This window comes from Nomascus leucogenys, chromosome 18 (genome assembly GCF_006542625.1).
Source record: "Nomascus leucogenys isolate Asia chromosome 18, Asia_NLE_v1, whole genome shotgun sequence".
Lineage (NCBI taxonomy): Eukaryota > Metazoa > Chordata > Mammalia > Primates > Hylobatidae > Nomascus > Nomascus leucogenys.
Window position 1 is genome coordinate 101468867 of NC_044398.1, and position 18735 is coordinate 101487601.

General features: G+C 51.8%; 1 protein-coding gene across 8 annotated transcripts in view; it reads right to left on the minus strand.

Moving 5' to 3' along the window:
* CRAMP1 (cramped chromatin regulator homolog 1) overlaps nt 1-18735 on the minus strand; it is a 67218-nt gene that overhangs the window by 41007 nt on the left and 7476 nt on the right. For all 8 annotated transcript variants that reach the window (XM_030798341.1, XM_030798340.1, XM_030798342.1 and 5 more), the window contains exons 3-5: nt 12403-12596; nt 6209-6362; nt 661-744 (exon numbers count right to left, since the gene is read on the minus strand). In XM_030798341.1, the coding sequence (XP_030654201.1) occupies nt 661-744; nt 6209-6362; nt 12403-12596 (432 nt within the window). The remainder of the gene's footprint in view (nt 1-660; nt 745-6208; nt 6363-12402; nt 12597-18735) is intronic.

Genomic DNA, 18735 nt, shown 5'->3' on the forward strand with positions numbered 1-18735 from the left:
AATGTCCCTACCTAGAGGTCGTGTCAAAAATGTCTAAAGGGAATCTGCTCCCGAGGAGACGATCGGAGCAAATCCAAGCAAGGCCTTGCGTGAGGAAGGCCTGAGTGCGTCGCAATGTCTCAGAAGCCCAGGCAGTGCGGCTGCTCCAAGTCAAAGACACCCAAGGGAGACTCCACAGTCACATGCGTGGCAACGGCCCTCGACAGAAGCCCTGACTGATATTTTGGGATGTTTTAGAAAATGTGAATACGGGCAGGAAATCAGGTAAGATCACTACACCTGTTTGGTAAATGCTAAGAGTCTAGGTGTGACCATGGTATCAAGGCTATACAGGAGAAATGTGCTCTGAGGTGATGCCGGTGGAGGTATTCTGGGCTGTGGCGTGACATCTTATAGTCGAGTGGAATGCAGAGCATGTGAACACATGTGTGCATGCGAGCATGTGTACACGTGCATGGAGAAAGAGAGCAAATGTAGCCAACGTCAGCAACGGGTCCATCTAAGCTAAAGAGCACGGCCGCCATCATATTCTTCACCTCTTCTATTAACATTTTTTCAAGATAAAAGTTAGAGGGAAAATAGAAACAACTCTGCGCACTAAAGCCTAAAGGTGACTAGGACAGGAGGAGCCGTGGGCAACCCCACAGGCAGCGTACTCACAGCCCCCGATCTTCTTGCGCAGCTCGCCATAGCAGATCAGGCCATACAGTTCCTGGGATGACTTCTTCAGGCCTCGAGAGAACACTGAGAGACAGAAGAGAAGGCGGCTTTAGAGAGGGGAACGGGAGGCGCTGCCTGGCTCGGGCGTGAGACCCACGTCGGGCTCACGTGGTGTCTTGGATCTCCTCCCTGTACCTTGGTCATGCAAGCTGTCAACCACAGGAGACACTGGGCAGAGTGTATAGAACACGGTGCTGTGTCTGCGACTTTCAAAATAAAAAGTTAAACCAAAGCAGGGGGTTAGAAATTTACCCCGATAGGCAGAGGAAACGTCCCCTGGAGGAGAAAACACAACACTCAGAACAGCTAGTACTCGTGGAGGCGGCGGATGTGGCCAGCACTAAACCTGTCATCCATCTCTGCACACAGGTGAGGCCAGCAGCCCTGCAACCTGGATGCTGCCTTCCTGCCTCACCTGTGCCCTCCCGGACAGTGGATCTGCACAGCCCGGGCCCAGGCGGGAGGAGGAGCCAAGGACAGGTGCTCACCCCTGCCTGAGGCCCATTCTCTTTCCTCAGTAAGGGGCCCTGTTTGTTTGTTTTTTTTCTTTTCTTGGAGACAGGGTCTCACGCTCTCGCCCAGACTGGAGTGCAGTGGTGCAATCTCAGCTCACCGCAACCTCTGCCTCCCAGGCTCAAGAGAGTCTAGTCTCCTGCCTCAGCCTCCCAAGTAGCTGAGATTACAGGTGCACACCACTATGGCCTGGCTAATTTTTCTATTTTTAGTAGAGACGGGGTTTCACCATGTGGGCCAGGCTGGTCTCGAACTCCTGACCTCAAATGATCTACCTGCCTCAACCTCCCAAAGTGCTGAGATTACAGGCATGAGCCACCGTGCCCAGCCAAGGCCCCTGTTTTATTTGGGAGGCAAACAGGCTGCGACATGGACAGCTGGTCATGGCTACACCACTGGAAGTAGTGGATACTTCCAGAAGCCTCCTTAAAGAGCCTGATTTGGGCAGGAGGGTTCCCCTTTTCCCACCCCTCTTTCCTCAAGAGCCACTGCCTGCAGTTGTCACCAAGGACAGCCAAGCACAAGAATGGGAGGCACCTGGGTCCTGCCCGCCCTGGGCGCCAGCCTCTAGGCGTCTCTGCCACGAGAGTGAATTCTGAGGCGCTTGGGCCACTGTTATTTTGCATTTTGTTACTGTATTACACCAGACCTAATCCTGCTAGAGAAACCAAGTGACAACACAGTCCAGGCCCCTTTGGATCACTTCACAGAGCAGGGGTGAAGGCCATTTGTCCCCTCTACTCTCACAATTGTCCTCCCTAGTTCTCTCCTCAGAGACCTGTTCTCAAGGCCCTAAGACTGACTGGTAAATGGAGAAGCAGGCTTTTAAGATATGAGGAGGATTCTGGACCATGGGTCTTAGACACAGCTAAGCACAGGCCAACTGCTCTCAAAGGCTCTTCTGAGAGAAAGACCTAAGACAAGACCTAAGGGCTCATCAGACTTTCTTTTTTTCTTTCTTTTTTTTTTGAGACGGAGTTTCGCTCTTGTTGCCCAGGCTGGAGTGCGGTGACGCAATCTCGGCTCACTGCAACCTCCGCCTCCCAGGTTCAAGGGATTCTCCTGCCTCAGCCTCCCAAGTAGCTGGGATTACAGGCATGCGCCACCACACCCTGCTAATGTTTGTATTTTTAGTAGAGACGGGGTTTCACCACGTTAGTCAGGCTGGTCTCAAACTCTTGACCTCAGGTGATCTGCCCACCTTGGCCTCCCAGAATGTTGGGATTACAGGCGTGAGCCACCATGCCTGGCCTCATCAGACTTCTTAAAGGAGCCCATGACTCGGGAAGCTTTAAGATCCACTATTCAGTAGACAAGCAAAACGTGGCCATCCACCCAATGGAAGATATCCAGCCATAAAAAGGATTGGCACACGCTACAACACAGACGAACCCTGAAACCCGACGCTGAGTGAAGGAAACCAGGCACAGAAGGACACGTAGCACATGATCCCATTTCTATGAACCATACGGAGTAGAAAGATCCACAGAGACAGGAGGTAAACTGAGGGCTCCCAGCACCGGGGCACAGGGCTTCCTTCTGGGCAATGGACGTATTCTGCAACTAGAGAGTGGCAATGGGTGCATAACCTTGTAAGTACATTAAGAACCACTAAGTTGTATACTTTAAAAGGGTGAATAATATCCCCACTTCTAAAATATATTTTTACAAGTCCACTATTTGAAATGGCAAAAAGAAAAAAACCCACAACCCAGAAAGAAGAGAGTAGCACCAGGAGCAAGACAGTGCAGACAAGGGACCCCTGGGGAGGTGGGACCCTGGGACAAAGCAGGGCTTCTGGGAGGTGTCCCTGATGCCCCGCCTGGCCCCACGGCCTCCTAGGTGGCACCTCATGTTTTGTTACACACTCAGGGACAGGAACCAAGCTCACCTCCTCCAACTTTGAGTTCGTGAAGCAAAATCTCCACCGAGCAATGGACAGCAGCAACGAGACGCGGATGTGCGTGGAAACCACGGGAGATTAATAAGACGAACACACACGCAAGGCCCCCAAGCTGGGGGTAGAGTCAGTCCCTTCCACGCTCCTCGCTTGCCACCACTCTGTGTCTCACTCCACCCGATGAGTCAGACAAACCCATATGAAGTGCACATGGTGTGCTCTTCAAAACTCCAAAGCACAGGCCAGGCGCGGTGGCTCACGCCTGTAATCCTAGCACTTTGGGAGGCCGAGGCAGGTGGATTGCCTGAGCTCAGGAGTTCGAGACCAGCTTGGCAACACAGTGAAACCTCATCTCTCCTAAAAAATATAAAATTAGCCAGGTGTGGTGGTGCACGCCTGTAATCCCAAGTACTCGGGAGGCTGAGGCATGAGAATCGCTTGAACCTGGGAGGTGGAGGTTGCAGTAAGCCGAGAATGCGCCATGGCACTCTAGCCTGGGCAACAGAGCAAGACTCTGGCTCAAAAAACAAAACAAAACAAAACTCCAAAGCACACCAAAAATACATGTAACGTGAAAAAGTTGCCACTCTGTTTGATGCTCAATGACAGTCCATGGAGCCAGTCACTTCACAGTGTCCTAGTGGCCTCCAGCCTCATGCTCCTGTTGGGCAAGTCAGCATCGGGTGCCCCAATGCCGCTGCACGCTGGCACGGAGGCAGGCAGCCCTGCTGAAGAGACAATCAGAGCCGTCAGAGAACCCGGGAGAACACGGGAGAACAGTGAGCTCAACAGGAAGAAGGCACATCATGTGGGGTCACGCCAAAGACGCACAAACAGGAGACAACAAAGCTGCAGGAGCCTGCTGTGCCAGGTCAGGAAGAGAGGAAAGCCCAGGGGCCCACACGGAGAACGGGAAAGGACCTGTGTCGGGTGTGACCCCCCTGAGAGGTGTGAGGGAGCATTTACCCTTCACGCTAGATGGAGAGAAGGGCCAAAGAGGAATGAGGCCTCCTCGCACCAGGAAGTTTAGGATTAGGAGGTTGTTTAACAGGGACAGGTGACAAAATTAGAAAAGAAATGTTTGCTTTGACTGCCTTCTGAAATTGACATGGGAGAAAGCCTGGGTTGGCAAGTAGAATATGCACTTGAGCCTCCTAAGAGATAAGTCTACGCCAGGAGCCTGAGGGTCCAAAGACGCTTCCCACCCTGCCCGCAGGTGGTTCAAGCAAAGCACGCTGGACCGAAACTCCTGGAATCCCATCCCTCTCTCTATACCTCATCTACTAAACAGCTGCCCAGTCCCCTCCGCTGCTGGCCAGCTTCTCCAATGGAGAGCTTTTCAAGACCAGCCACAGTGGATGGCAGATCCACTCTCATGGACTGACTTTTCTTTCTTTTTTTTTTTTTTTTTTTTTTGAGACGGAGTCTTGCTCTGTGGCCAGGCTGGAGTGCAGTGGTGCAACTCTCCTGCCTCAGCCTCCCGAGTAGCTGGGAGTACAGACGTGCACCACCACGCCCAGTTAATTTATTTTTGTATTTTTAGTAGAGATGCGGTTTCACCATGTTGGCCAGGATGGTCTTGATCTCTTGACCTCGTGATCCACCCGCCTCTGCCTCCCAAAGTGCTGGGATTACAGGCATGAGCCACCGCGCCCAGCCTGAACTGTCTTTCAAAAAGGCACTAATGAACAATGCAAAGGACAGACGACACAGGAAGAGGCCGACAATGAAAAGTTGGTGCTGCCACTCTGGAAGGCACAAGGCCACTCACCACAACCTGACATTAATCACAACAGCCTTGGATGACGGGATCTGACCAGTGCTGAGATTTCAAATAAACAAGTGAGCTGAACATGAGAAGACCAGCACAGGCATCAAATATAGGACAAAACGGAATTGATGTGCCATAAATAGGTGAAGTCAGCAGAAAATCTTACATTAGTGGTCACGTGGATACCAAAAGCAAACAAACAAAACCGCATCGGCGGCAGACCCGAATCAAGGGGTGCCCCTAATGTGCAGAGACCAACAGCCGTTTCCATGGATCTCCAGAAACAGCGACAACCTCCCAGTGGAGGTTCTTCAGTGGAGAAGCTGCGTGGTGGGCAGGGGGTGTCTGCGGCCCTCAGGGCTCTGCCCAGTCACACAGGGGAGCTGGGTCCTGGCTCTTCCCAAAGCTCCAGGCAATGCTGATGCACCATGGTCAAGACGCCATAACCCACCCAGACGACACCACAGGAATGGCCAAGGCAAAGGACTTTAGGTCACCACAAGGCACAGGCAAGGGCACAAAGAGTGGCAGCGTGGCCACAGTCCAGTTACCCTGGGTCAGAACGTGATACATCTGAAAGAAGGGTCAGAAGGCAGAGGAGTGCTCTGGGGGTACATCTGGAAGGACCATGCTGTGCGTGAAGCTACAGGAATGAAGAGCAGGGCCCAGCACAGGAACGCTGCTGGAGAGGTAGTTCTGATAGGCGGAGGCAGGAGGCAGCTAAGCCTCACGAGGACAGATATGGTGATGGACAAAGCATCATCCGGAGAAGCCACCAGTAGCCAAAGGGTGCTCTGAGCCAGAAGCCAGAATTTTATCTGGGGATGACTTGGTCCCGTGACTGAAGAAGGGTCGACACAGATCTGCGTCCCAGTATAGACGGCGAGAGGCCTGGAAAGGCTGGCTGTCCCCCAGGAAGACCAGCGCCAGGTACGGTGCCTGCAGCCCAAGCCCCTTGCTGGACCATGGTGCTATCATTTGCAGTGGAGACCACAGGCTTCAGGTGAGCCAGGGACCCAGAACTCACGCACACTCAGAGTCACTGGAAACACACAAACCATAGCTCAGAAAAGCAGTGGTAAGAACCCTGGAGCATGGGATGGGGGCCATTTCCTGGCAACTTGGTTTGACCAAGTTAGACAGCACACGATCAGCCAAAGTGCTGCAAGGCGAGGAGCCCCAGGCTGAGCGGCTGGTGAGAACATGCCAGAAAGCAGGTCCAGCGGGCTTGCTGGGAGCTGCGCTCTGAGCAGAAGCTAGCCCTGCCTGTGGGCACCCCTGAGCCTGGCCTGCGGCACACTCACCATGGTCAAAGTCGATGTACTTGGTGATCTTGTGCCAGGTGCGGTAGTAGAAGTGGCGGACCTGCTCCTTGTTCTTCACCATGCTCGCTGGCTTGCCTTTCTTCTTGTACTTCAGCGCAATGTTGTTCTGAATCGCTTCAAAGTCTTTCCCATGCTGGAAAATAAATTCCAAGATAAATGTAGAGGGGTTAAAACAATGCAGCTTTCTGTGCGACCTGGACCCTTTCCAAGGTTCCGAGAAAGGAGAAAGGAGACAGGCTGTGGTCAAACAAGCTGCCCTTCCAAGCTCTTATCTGTGTATGAACTTAAACTTGGATTCCCTAGAACCTTAGGTTTTAATCAGGATAAAGGAGCAATGGAACCAGGAACAGAATGATCAGAGCACATGGATACTAAAGAGGCAAGCACCCCAGACAGGGGAAACATAAAGCTCATCACTTGGACAAATGGCTTAATTGCTAGAGTTCTTCAAAGATCATGAAATGAGACACTTCCATGAAGAAAAGCTCTGGAAGAGAAGCAGTTATGGCATCTTAAAGAACAGACCAGAAACATCCTCACTGCTTTAATCTGACAAAATATATTCCATATTCAAACAAGGACAGCAAACGTGAACATTTAGTAAGCGAACTGCACAGAATATACTCTGATCATACCTGCAGGCCAACCCTTCTTTGAACGCTTCTTTGCAAAAGCTGAGTGTGACTTAGATTTTCAGAAGAGAACTTGTGTTCCACAGAACAGCGTCACCTCAGTGCTGCTTCAGGCACTGCCACAGAGAACCTAGTGTTTGATCATCTCATCAAAGCCAAGCTCCTAAGTACTGAAGGGCTCAGCAGTAACCAGCACCCTTAGCGCCCAGGTCTTGGTTTCTCAGTACCACTTTGCAAAGGGAAGCTGGGCTCCCAGGAAAAACAGCCGACGGCAGAGCAGCGAGCAGCCACTGAGTCTGGAATGCCTAACGGCACCAGCACATGAGAATACACTGGCAGGCGATGGGGATGTGAGAAGAGGACGCAGGAGCCAGCATGAGGCTCCCCAGTGGCCAAATGGGGAACCAATGGGGCGAGAAAGCCAACAATGGCATGATGGATCATGACCCCCAGAATAAAGCCATCATCTGCTAGTCTACATGGGTGTAGGTAACAGAGTAACTGCACATGTGGGGGAGAACGCAGGGCTCTTCCTGGCACAGGACTTCCAATCAGCAAACACAGAAAGAATAAAGGAAACAGAAGGTCCTCACTGCGAGCAAACACCACAGTAACAACTGCTTCAGGGAAAAGGCAGCAATGGTTGCTGAAATCAGTGGGAGCAAAGAATGATGAGAAACACGGTATTTACACAGCCTCAAAGCCAAGCCATGACCCAGCCACGGTGAGACCTGGCAGAGGCCGCCTGAGGGCAGTGACCAAGGCAAACACCACAGGACAGAGACAGAAAGAACACCACGGGCCGCCAACTGGATGTGCCAAGAAGGACACGGTATCACCGTTGTGGAATTCTTGACAGAAATGCGTAACACAGAATCATGAGGAAACTGCAGATCAACCCAAACTGACACAAGGGACGTTCTACAAACCACCGCGCTGTGAGTCTCCACAAGTGTTGAGGTCATCAAAGACAAAAAAACATGCCAACAAAAAACAAAAACCCAGGAGCTGTCCCAGGTTACAGGAGACTGAGGAGTTTGGGCAGCCGAGTGCGGCGTAGCGTCCTGGCCAGGCTGGACCTGAGTGGGACCCTTGCTAATCTGAATCCCGCCTGCAAATGAGCAGGCAGGGCTGTGTCTGTGCTCATACCCTCACAGTGCGGCTGCCCTAATGCTGTGGAGGCAGGGTGGAGGGGACCTGCTTTGTGCTGCTTTTGCAACTTTTAAAAAGTCTGAAACGTTTCAAAATGAAAAGTTAAGGGAGCCAGGTGGTGGCTCGTGCCTGTAATCCTAGCACTTTGGGAGGCTGAGGTGAGAGAATTTCTTGAGCCCAGGAGTTTGAGACCAGTTTGAGCAACATAGTTAAACCCCATCTCCACAAAAAACTTAAAAATTAGCCAGGCATGGTGGCACATGCCTGTAGTCCTAGCTACTTGGGAGGCTGAGGCAGGAGGATCATCACTTGAGCCCAGGAGGTCAAGGTTGTAGTGAACTAAGATGGCAGCCCTGCACTCCAGCCTAGGTGACAAAGCAAGACTGACTCTCAAAAAAAGATGTTTTTTAAATTAAAAAAGTAAAAAACATGCTGATGGGGGTAAGGGGTAGTAACTGGGGAGCAGGATCCTCAGGGAAATGAGAACCTGGGGACTGCTGGGGTGCTGGCCCCCAACCCTGTCCTCCTCAGAAGATTCTTGGCAGCTGGGGGACCATGAAGTGAGCGGGAGGGGCCGGACGGGAGGTGGCATTGTGCTTGACACACTGACACATTTTAGGATCTGTAACTCCCAGCAACACAGGGGCTGAGGGAGGTGAAGACAGAAGCTGCTGTGGGCTGGAGGGTAGGGCTGGAAGGCTGGCACCCCAGTCTGGGTGCAAAAATGAAATGAAAAATTAAAAACTTTAGAAAAATTAAACCATGCTCATTGTTTTCAAAAGGAATGGCTGATAAAGAATAAAGAAGTGAAGCAGCATGTGAAAGGCCTTCCTGCAGGGTCCAGGCAGGCCCAGCCCTCCCCATGCTCCCTGGGCCTTGGCAAGAACCACGATGAAGCAACTTGACAGCCTCTGCATGTCACTGCGGGGTCGTCTACTCAAGAGGTTCCCTGAGAACCCGGGTTCCAGGCCTCCTGCTCATGTGGTCTTAACCTCCGCTGCCTCCTAAAGTCCCGGGGCATCTGTGTTGCGTCTGCCATGTGTCTCCAAGGCAGCAAGCCCCACCAGACAGAAGCTTTTCTGTATTCTCAGTGTGGCGAGAGTGCTCTGTCCTGAGTCAGGAACCAGATATGCACATGCTAACGGCAATGAGAACAAAAGACGGGCAGGGCTGAAAGTCTGAGAAAGTTGTCGGGGTGAAGAAACAGAAACCTGCAGTGTCCACAGAGCTGTGGAGATGGTAACAGGCTGAGGATGCCCCTGGCTGCCTGTGCAGACGGGGAAGGCCTCGGTGGGGACAGAGAAGGAGAACACCGCGAAGCACAGAGGCCAGAGCTGAGGCCGCAGCCATTGTGCAGACAGTGAGAAGGAAGCACAGGACGCTGGCTGTGTGGCTGTCAGGTAGGAAATCAAGAACCGTATGGCAAAAACAGGCATGGAGGATGGACAGGAACAGGAACATGAAATGAAGTCAGGGCTGGGTCTGTGCAGACCTGCCAGAGAAATGGAAGGGTATTCAGAGGAAGGAGGCAAGTGCCCTGCCACAGGTGAATGCCCACCCTGCCACAGGGAGAAGTCTGTACGGGCCATAAGTGGACAGGCGCCAATTTGAGCATGCCCAGCACTACCCAAAGTAGGGCGCACAGGGGCCGCACTCTCGTCTGAGGAGCAGCTGAAGCAGGAGGGAATTCAGCCCATGATCAGGAGTGACCAACTGAGGCCCAGTGACGGCAGTGGGGTCCCTGCATCCAGTCAGGCCCCAGCCAGCCTTGCTGCACCCCTTCCAGGGAGGCATTAAAAAGGCAGCGGTGGCCATGACAACATGGTAGGAGCTGCACTTCTCAGGGCAGAGGCCTGTGCCCAGCCACCGTCACCCCACAGCTCGAGGATTCACAGCCACACCTGCCACCAGCCAGTCAGCCATACATCAAGACCCCAGCAGAAGACCACCTACTTTTGATGAGACACACAATGCAGAAATGAAACGTGTTAGGCCAGGTGCAGTGGCTCATGCCTGTAATCCCAGCACTTCAGGAGGCTGGGGCGGGTGGATCACCGGAGGTCAGGAGTTCAAGACCAGCCTGACCAACGTGGCGAAACTCGGTCTCTACTAAAAATACAAAAATTAGCCGGGTGTGGTGGCGGGCACCTGTGATCCCAGCTACTCGGGAGGCTGAAGCAGGAGAATCACTTTAACCCGGGAGGTGGAGGTTGCAGTTAGCCAAGATCATGCCACTGCACTCCAGCCTGAGCAACAAGAGCAAAACTCCGTTTCAAAAAAAAAAAAAAAAAAGTCCTCTCTCTTGCCCTTGCTCTTTCTTATATACAAACTCAGATACAGAGAACCCACAGCAGAAACCATTACATGATCAGAACAGCCAACTATTAATTATTATTACTAATTCAGGATTTCAGAATCCTCAAAAAGCATCTACCCAATAGAAAAACTCTTATGAGCAGCTTAACCCAATGGGAAGGAAACGAACTAAACTGCTTGAATAAGGGTAAAGGGTAGGTCATTAACAAGGAACTCCTCCTCTGCTACTTTTAATGGACAACCACATCTCCCGCTCCCGGGCACCCAGACCCTCTTGCAGAGGCTACAGTCTTGCCAAGGAGGAAGGGCCACCCCACAGGAGTAATTGTTTCGGGCAAGAATCAGCAGTGGTTTCAGGCAAGAATCAGCTGATTCTGAAAACATTCCAGGAATCGCAGGTCTTCCAAGACCAACAAACAGCTTAAAGGCACGATTTGGGGCTCAAATCTACACAAAAACAGCCTCCTTGCTGTACTCTAGAACCATTCAAGGGAAGAAAAGGAGCACAGGAATGTGTTTAAATGGCTTCATATCTACTGAAATGGGACTCATGCACACTTGTCTTTGGACAATCATAGTCAAGCCACACTGTCACAGCAGTCCGGTCCACCCGGGGTGGGCAGAACCTCACCTGCAGCCCAGGGCGGGAGTGACCCTGGCCACAGCATGCACCGTAGTCAAGTTTCATGCCCACATTTACGAGTGCCTCCTTTTCTAATGCCTCTCCAAACACCTCATGCCAGAGCCTCCATTTCTTTCATGAGCATTCTGCTTCCCAGGCTTGACAAGACTTCTCCATCACCCCAATTAATTAGCTATTAAAAGAACAAGGCTCCTGGGAGGCCAAAGTGGGCAGATTGCCTGAGCTCAGGAGTTCGAGACCAGCCCAGGCAACACAGTGAAACCCCGTCTCTACTAAAATACAAAAAATTAGCTGGGCTTGGCGGTGTGTGCCTGTAGTCCCAGCTACTCAGGAGGCTGAGGCATGAGAATTGCTTGAACCCAGGATGCGGAGGTTGCAGTGAGCCCAGATCGCACTACTACGCTCCAGACTGGGCGACAGAGTGAGACTCCGTCTCCAAAAAAAGAAAAAAAAAAAAAAAAGAACAAGGCTCACTGATCATGAACCTACTTCTAATACTGTATGCCAAAGAAGCAGCCTAAAGTATGAAGCGTGCACACCAATGTTCACCACAGCATTACTTACAACAACAGAATCGGGAAGGATCTCAGTCGTCCTTAACCACACAGGAATGGCCAAGCAGAGCAGTGGCTGGCCAGGGCCTCAAGGGCCACCCTGTCTGGTGCAGCTCTTCAATTCTGCCACTGCAGTGGCATCAACCACAGACAGTACATCGACCCTGGCCATGGCCGTGCTCCAATACGATGTTTTTACAAAAGCACACAGTAAGCACACAGGCAAGGAGAATACTCACAGGCATTAAAAAAAATACAGAGGAAAAGAACTATGAAACACCATGAAAAATGCAAGCAATGTTAATTAAAAAGTATGCTCACAATAACTGCAAGGATTTAGAAAACAATAACGCCAGCAGGGAACACAGGCATTCCCTGGGCGGTGGGGTCAGGGAGTGACTTCTCTCTATTTTTAGGACTTTCCATTTTGTCCCAAGTCAGCGGCAACATCTCGTGAGGTTTCTCAGCTACACTGACCCCCGAGGCAAGCATCCCCTTGTGCCTCCCCTCCGAGGCCATCCCTCCTAAATCAGCCCGCTCAGCACAAAGGGAAGGCCCTGAGACCAGAGGGCCTTCAGTCAAGAACATCTTTGAGAGACAAGGGGTGAGAATATCCAAAACGAAATGAAGGAAACACACAAAAACACCTCCTCACAGACACCTCACCAGTAATAGCTTCTAAAATCTCAACGAGGAGATAAAACAGCCAAGGTCAGTGGGCAAGGCCTGGAGCACAGATCAGCCTCGGCCACTGCGGGGGTCCCCCAGGAACCTGCGTTCTAGAATCTCACAGCAGAGGGGAAGCACAGGGAGCGGAGGGCAGGGCTCCGAGAGGGACATCCAGGCTGCCTGGCCGTGCCTCCACAGCCTACTCACCTCGTACAGCCCCTCGAAGAAGGTGTTCTTGTCCTCCGTGCTCCACGACTCCCACTGCCGCCGAACCTTTTTGCCTTCTTCCTTCTCGCCACCAGAAGACCCTAAGTTCCGGGAGGAGGAGCGCGAGCCCGCTGCAGGGGCAGGAGGCGCAACCCCAGACACATTTCCAGACGATGATCCACCACCTTCAGCTCCTTGGAGAGAAAGCACCGTACAGTGATCTGTCCCAGAAAGCTGGCGGGCCGGGCACGGTAGAGGGCCAGAGGGAGGGAAGGGTCCGCTGCCCTGAGGTCCCACTCCACACTCCTCGATCGAGGATGCTGGCAGGCAGCACCCAGGACCCACGGCGCCAGCGAGGCTGCTCAGGGCTGCCAGGATCTTTACCTGGCCAAATAACCCTCAAATGTTTTTACAGTTAGAAAAGGAGCAAGATTTTACGTGGAACCGTGTAACAGCACAACGACGCTGCAGCCTAAGACGCACTGTCCACAATGGAGACAGAGATCCCTTCCCTCTGCAAAATGAAGCCTCACCTCACATTTCATGCGTGTTTCTTTTGTAAATGAGGTTTTGGCTGAAATATTCTTATCATCTTTTCAAATAAGTAGGTTGAGATTCAAACTCAAGAAAACATTTAAACGTGTAAAACATCACCTTCTTTTAGATAAAATCAGTGCTTCAGAATATGAACCGTCCAATGCTGAAGAATCTTTAGTCTTAAAACTCCTTGTCCTCAATCAATGACCACCACCAAAACGTAGTGTTCTGAGAATGACCTGATAACCTTGCAAATCCTATGAGAGCATCAGTTCCCAATCTCAGGCCAAGTCCTCCGAGACCAGGCAAGGAGGGAAAAGCCCAAGACGACCCCGAGGAGGCTTCATTCCCCAGCTGTGGACCGAGAACCCCAGCCAGGCTCCTCCGAGACTGCGGGCAGAGATGTAGCAGGAGTCAAAAGACCACAGATGAAAACTTTTCATGGCCTAACACACTCCTCCCACTCATTTCAGTTCCTCCTCGCAGAGGGAGCGGGAACTGTCAGCATATCCCTGTGATAACCAGGGTTCTCTTTTTATGGAACTGCAGGACCATAAAAAGCTGGGAAACCTTCAAACTCTGAAACAAAAATGCTTTAAAAATCAAAAGCTGGCTAGGCGTGGTGGCTCACTCCTGTAATCCCAGCACTTTGGGAGGCCGAGGCGGGTGGATCACTCGAGGCCAAAAGTTCGACACCAGCATGCGCAACATGATGAACCCCGTCTCCACTAAAAATATAAAAATTAGCCAGGCGTGGCCAGGTGCAGTGGCTCATGCCTGTCATCCCAGCACAGTGGGAGGCTGAGGTGGGCAGATCACGAGGTCAAGAGATCGAGACCATCCTGGCCAATATGGTGAAACCCCATCTCTACTGAAAATACAAAAAATATTATCTGGACATGTTGGCACACGCCTGTAGTCCCAGCTACTCAGGAGGCTGAGGCAGGAGTATCGTTTGAACCTGGGAGGCAGTGGTTGCAGTGAGCCGAGATCGCGCCACTGCACTCCAGCCTGGCTACAGAGCAAGACTGCATCTAAAAAAAAAAAAAAAAAATTAGGCAGGTGTGGTGGCATGCACCTGTAGTCCTAGCTACTTGGGAGGCTGAGGCAGGAGAACTGCTTGAACCCAGGTAGTGGAGGTTGCAGTGAGCCGAGATCGCACCACTGTGCTCCAGCCTGGATGGCAGAGCGAGACTCTGCCTCCAAAAAAAAAAAACAAACAAACAAACAAACAAAAAAAGCACAAGCCAAGCAAATGTAGATTATTGTAAAAATGCTTTCCTAATGAGATAATCACAGGCTTTTCCATCCAGATTTGCTTCTTCACCGACCCAGAAGAGAGCCCTGCCTGGGCAGCCACGTGCAGGCTGGAGGCTCAGAGCCTCACCCGGTGGGGGTCTGTCTCCAAATTTGGAGGTGGAGGTTGCAGTGAGCAGAGATCGCGCCACTGCACACCAGTCTGGGCAACAGAGTGAGTGAGACTCAGGCTTAAAAAAAAAAAAAAAAAAAGAACTTAGAAAAAAAAAACAAAAAACTCAGCCTCTCAGTCACGCCAGCCCCATTTCTGGTAGTCAATGTCCACATGCGGCCGTCATTGCAGAGAGAGCTACCAGACGGTGCTGCACCAGAATGTCCAGTACTCACAGCCCAAAACACACTGGCATGGAATAAACAATGAGTTCCAAGTGTGTCCCACCCAGGCTGCTTTCCGGCTGCTCCATTCCCATCCTGCACAGACAACAGAAACAAAACTCAGGTATGCATATGCTCTGTGCTACAAACCAGGCTAATCAAACACCTGACATGTTATCTGGCCCTGCCCATTCCTCACCAAACCTGGACTTAATCAACCAGGTGCTTCCCCAGAACCTGGTGCTTCCGCAGATGATGGACAGGTACGGATGCCATTTGAAACATAACTTTTCAATTCAGGGCACTCTGGCTCACTAGGAGCCTGGATTCCTCACGTGGAGTCACTTCAGCAAGGACTGCCTGTCCACCTCTGCACCACCCACAACAAAGGCTTTCAGAGCCATTTTCAGGTTCCTAAGAAACACTCACTAAACTATCATCTTCCAAGACTACAACTTGCTAACCAGCCCTGCCGTTATATATCAGGTTTATTTTTGCTAGCCCATGTTGGCATTAGGTATATTTGAAAAAGTAACAGACATAAATTTCCTAAAATTCCATAATCCAGATATCTTGCTAAATGTTACTGGATCACAGCACTGGTGATCCAAGACAAGGAGAGTGAAACAGTAAAGGCTGACAGAATGGAGTGTCTGAGCTGCACGGGCTCTCGAGGTGGAGAGGAGGCAAAGGCACACAGGAGATGTGAAAAGAAGGCACAACAGTAAAGGCAGCTCTGATGAGGCTGGTGAAGCGGCACTCACTCCTCAGAGGAGCAGGCCACCTCCCAGCAGCCTGAGGCTGGTGTGAGGGGCTCACCCTTTCCTTCTGATGTTTTAAAAATGACACATCCTCAGTAGAGGAAAGTAAAGCAAGATAAACATTCAGAAAAGAAGGCAGGCCTGAGGTTAGGAGTTCAAGACAAGCCTGGACAACATGGTGAAACCCTGTCTCTACTAAAAATACAAAAATTAACTGGGCGTGGTGGTGGGCGCCTGTAATCCCAGCTACTTTGGGAGGCTGAGGCAGGCGGATCTCTTGAGGTCAGGAATTCGAGATCAGCCTGGCCAATGTGGTGAAACCCTGTCTCTACTAAATATACAAAATTAGCCCTGTGTGGTGGCGTGCACCTGTAGTCTCAGCTACTCCAGATGCTAAGACAGAAGAATCACTTGAAACCGGGTTGCAGTGAGCCGAGATCTAACGAGTGCACTCCAGCCTGGGTGACGGAGTGAGAGACTGTCTCAAAAAAAAAAAAAAAAGGGAGACTGCCAGGCATGGTGGCACACACCTGTAGTCCCAGCTACGTGGGTGGCTGAGGCAGGAAGACTGCTTGAGCCCATGAGTTCAAGACCAGCCTGGGCCACACAGGGAGACCTTGTCTCTACAAAACAAAACAGACAAAAAACCCCAAAAAACAGACAAGAAAGCAAATCGCCCCAAGTAACGTTTTCTAATATTTGGTGCCCATTACTCTAGACTTGGAATGCTTTTTTGGTTGTTGCTGTATAAGGAGTCTTGCTCTAATACCCAAGCTGGAGTGCAGTGGTGCAATCTTGGCTTACTGCAACCTCTGCCTCCCGGGTAGTCAATTCTGGCACCTTAGCCTCTCAAGTAGCTGGGATTATGGGCGCACACCACCACACCTGGCTAATTTTTTTGTACTTTAGTAGAGACGGGGTTTCACCGTGTTGCTCAGGCTGGTCACAAGCTCCTGACCTCAGACAATCCGCCCGCCTCAGCCTCCCAAAGTGCTAGGGTTACAGGCGTGGGCCACTGTGCCCGGCCTAAACTTGGAATGCTTTTTAAAAAAGAATCACAAACTTCAGAGCAGAAACTGAAGGTGGCCTCTGGTTCACCCCTAAAATTTCAGATGCAGAAGAGGCTTCCCTGCTTGACCTCGGCTCACTGAGTACAGCTCAAGTGAAATGAAAATAGAAAGTGGGACCAGAGACACCTGGTAGAATACAATGATGACAGCCTGGGCAAGGCCACCTGACTCGGCTCAGAGAAATTCAGATGAAAAAGGTGATGATTGAAGGGGAAGACAGAGAAGCAACAAGAAAAATGGGAGGAGAAAGGCAAGAGACGGAAAGATAAGATGATGTAAACAAAACTAGGTGGGCTTGTCTGGGTGCAGGACACCCAGTGAAAAGCAGGCCAAAGCCAGGTCCATCTGTGACTGCTGCTGAGACCACAGAGGCTGAGCATGGTCTGCACAATGAGGAGAACCATCGAGAAGCCTGCAGGGAAGTGGGGTGCAAAAGCAGGATCGCCAACAGTTCGCTCTTTGAAAGCAAGAACCGTGTGGAACTTCCCCACATCCAAGCCTGGTCCCAGGCCTCACACACGGCAAGTGCTCAGTGACAGCACAGGGTCCCACGGAGCCTAGATAAAGGGCCTCCCCAAGCTCCCTCTGCCCCTCGGCAGCCCCAGACAGTGCACCCCAGGCTGCTGGGACCCAGGTCCTCCCAAATGGAACCGGCCTTCCTGCTTACCCTGAGTCAGTGCCACAGTTCTCCAGAGGCCACACTGCCACCTGCTTTCCCCTTCCCATCTGCACTGTGTGTTTCCCAAGCCAGCTCTGTGCCGCCCAAGTAAGACAATTTCAACAGCCTCTTCTCGGGTCTCCCAAACCCCTAGCACCTGCCGTGCAGCCTGCTGTGCAGAGAGTGCAGTGAGGGCACAGCCATGTGGCCCCAGCACACCCTCCCAGCTGCTGGCCCCTCTACCTAGCTCCAGATAGGCCCTACCACCTACTCTTTGCAACACGTCCTCTTCCCCATCCATGTCCTGGGTTGGCCTGGAATGCCACCACCTGCATCCCTTCATATCACCTTAAGAAGAAAAAGTATCCATATCTTTCAACTGGGGAAGCTGAGGCACGGGCCGAGTAGGTCACCCACAAAGCCACACAGCTGCTCAGTGCCCAGCAGGCCTGGAAGTAACAGAACCTGTATTTAAATGGCACCTTTAAAATGCATTCAAATGCCCTGCTTCTCGCAATGGGTAGTTATCTCCATTTTAGAAATGGGGAAACTTTCAGAAGTTATTAATAGCATTATGTCATGTAAAAAAAAAAATGACATGCGGGAAACTGAGGCTTTAAAAGCCCCAAAGTCACCAGGCAGCAAGAACCACGCAACCTTCTCACTCCAAACCCAGGCGTTTCCCGTGCCGTGCCGTCAGAACATCTCTGAAAGCCAAGCAGCCCACACTGTCCTGTCACAGAGCTGGAGGATCAGGGTCATGGTGGAGGACACCAACCTCAAAGTCCCTCCCTCAGCCTGGGAAAGGTGAGAAGTTAAATGACTCGCCCAAAGGCACGCGGCTAATAGACAGCCAGATCTGGGCCTTTGGAAGACGTCCGTCTCTGGACGTCAGAGGTCAGATGCAGAAGCCCAGGGACACCCTGTCATCGTCTCTAACATCAATTCACTGTCCTCGAGCACTCTTTCTGCGGTTTGGTGAACTTCCTTCCGAGGGTTAGGAATAGTAAAATCAAGAGTGACAGAAGACCAACTCACTGCGAGGGAGTCAGTGTCTGGTCTGGAGGTGAGAGGACTGCAGTGAACACACCCATCTCCCCCATGCTTCACTCGTTCTCAGCTAGAAAGGCACTGACGACACCTGCTCGTGGAAGTGCATGTCCAGACTTGACCGTGCCCCAACCCCAGCACAGGGAAACGTCCTCATGGCCTACGTCTGCAGCATAAGAGAGAAGGGACCCTTCCCAGGAGGCCAAGGATGGCGCAGAAACTGAGAGGTCCAACGCGTCCACCTCCAAGTCTCCTGAGGCATATTCCGGACGTCTCCTAACACAGGACATCTCATCAGATGCTGGTGCCGGCAGCTCTGGTCTTGGAGCCGGAGTTGTGGTTGAGGGCTTTGTGGACACCACCTCCAAGGTCACATGGGGGGATCCTTCAAGCAAGCCAAGTCGCAGGCGAGGTATCACCTCAGATGAGTCCTGAGCCTCCCCTACCCAGCCCCACCGTCATGCAGGTGCAGTGCTGTCGCTCCATCCTATACGACAGGCAGTCAGTGAGCAAACGGGGACCCCTCCTGACCTCGCATCGTCCCATCAATCTAAAGATCCGGTCCACACTCCGGGCGTGCCTGCAAGAGCCCTGGTCAGGGTCGCCAGACTCTGAGACGTCCTCT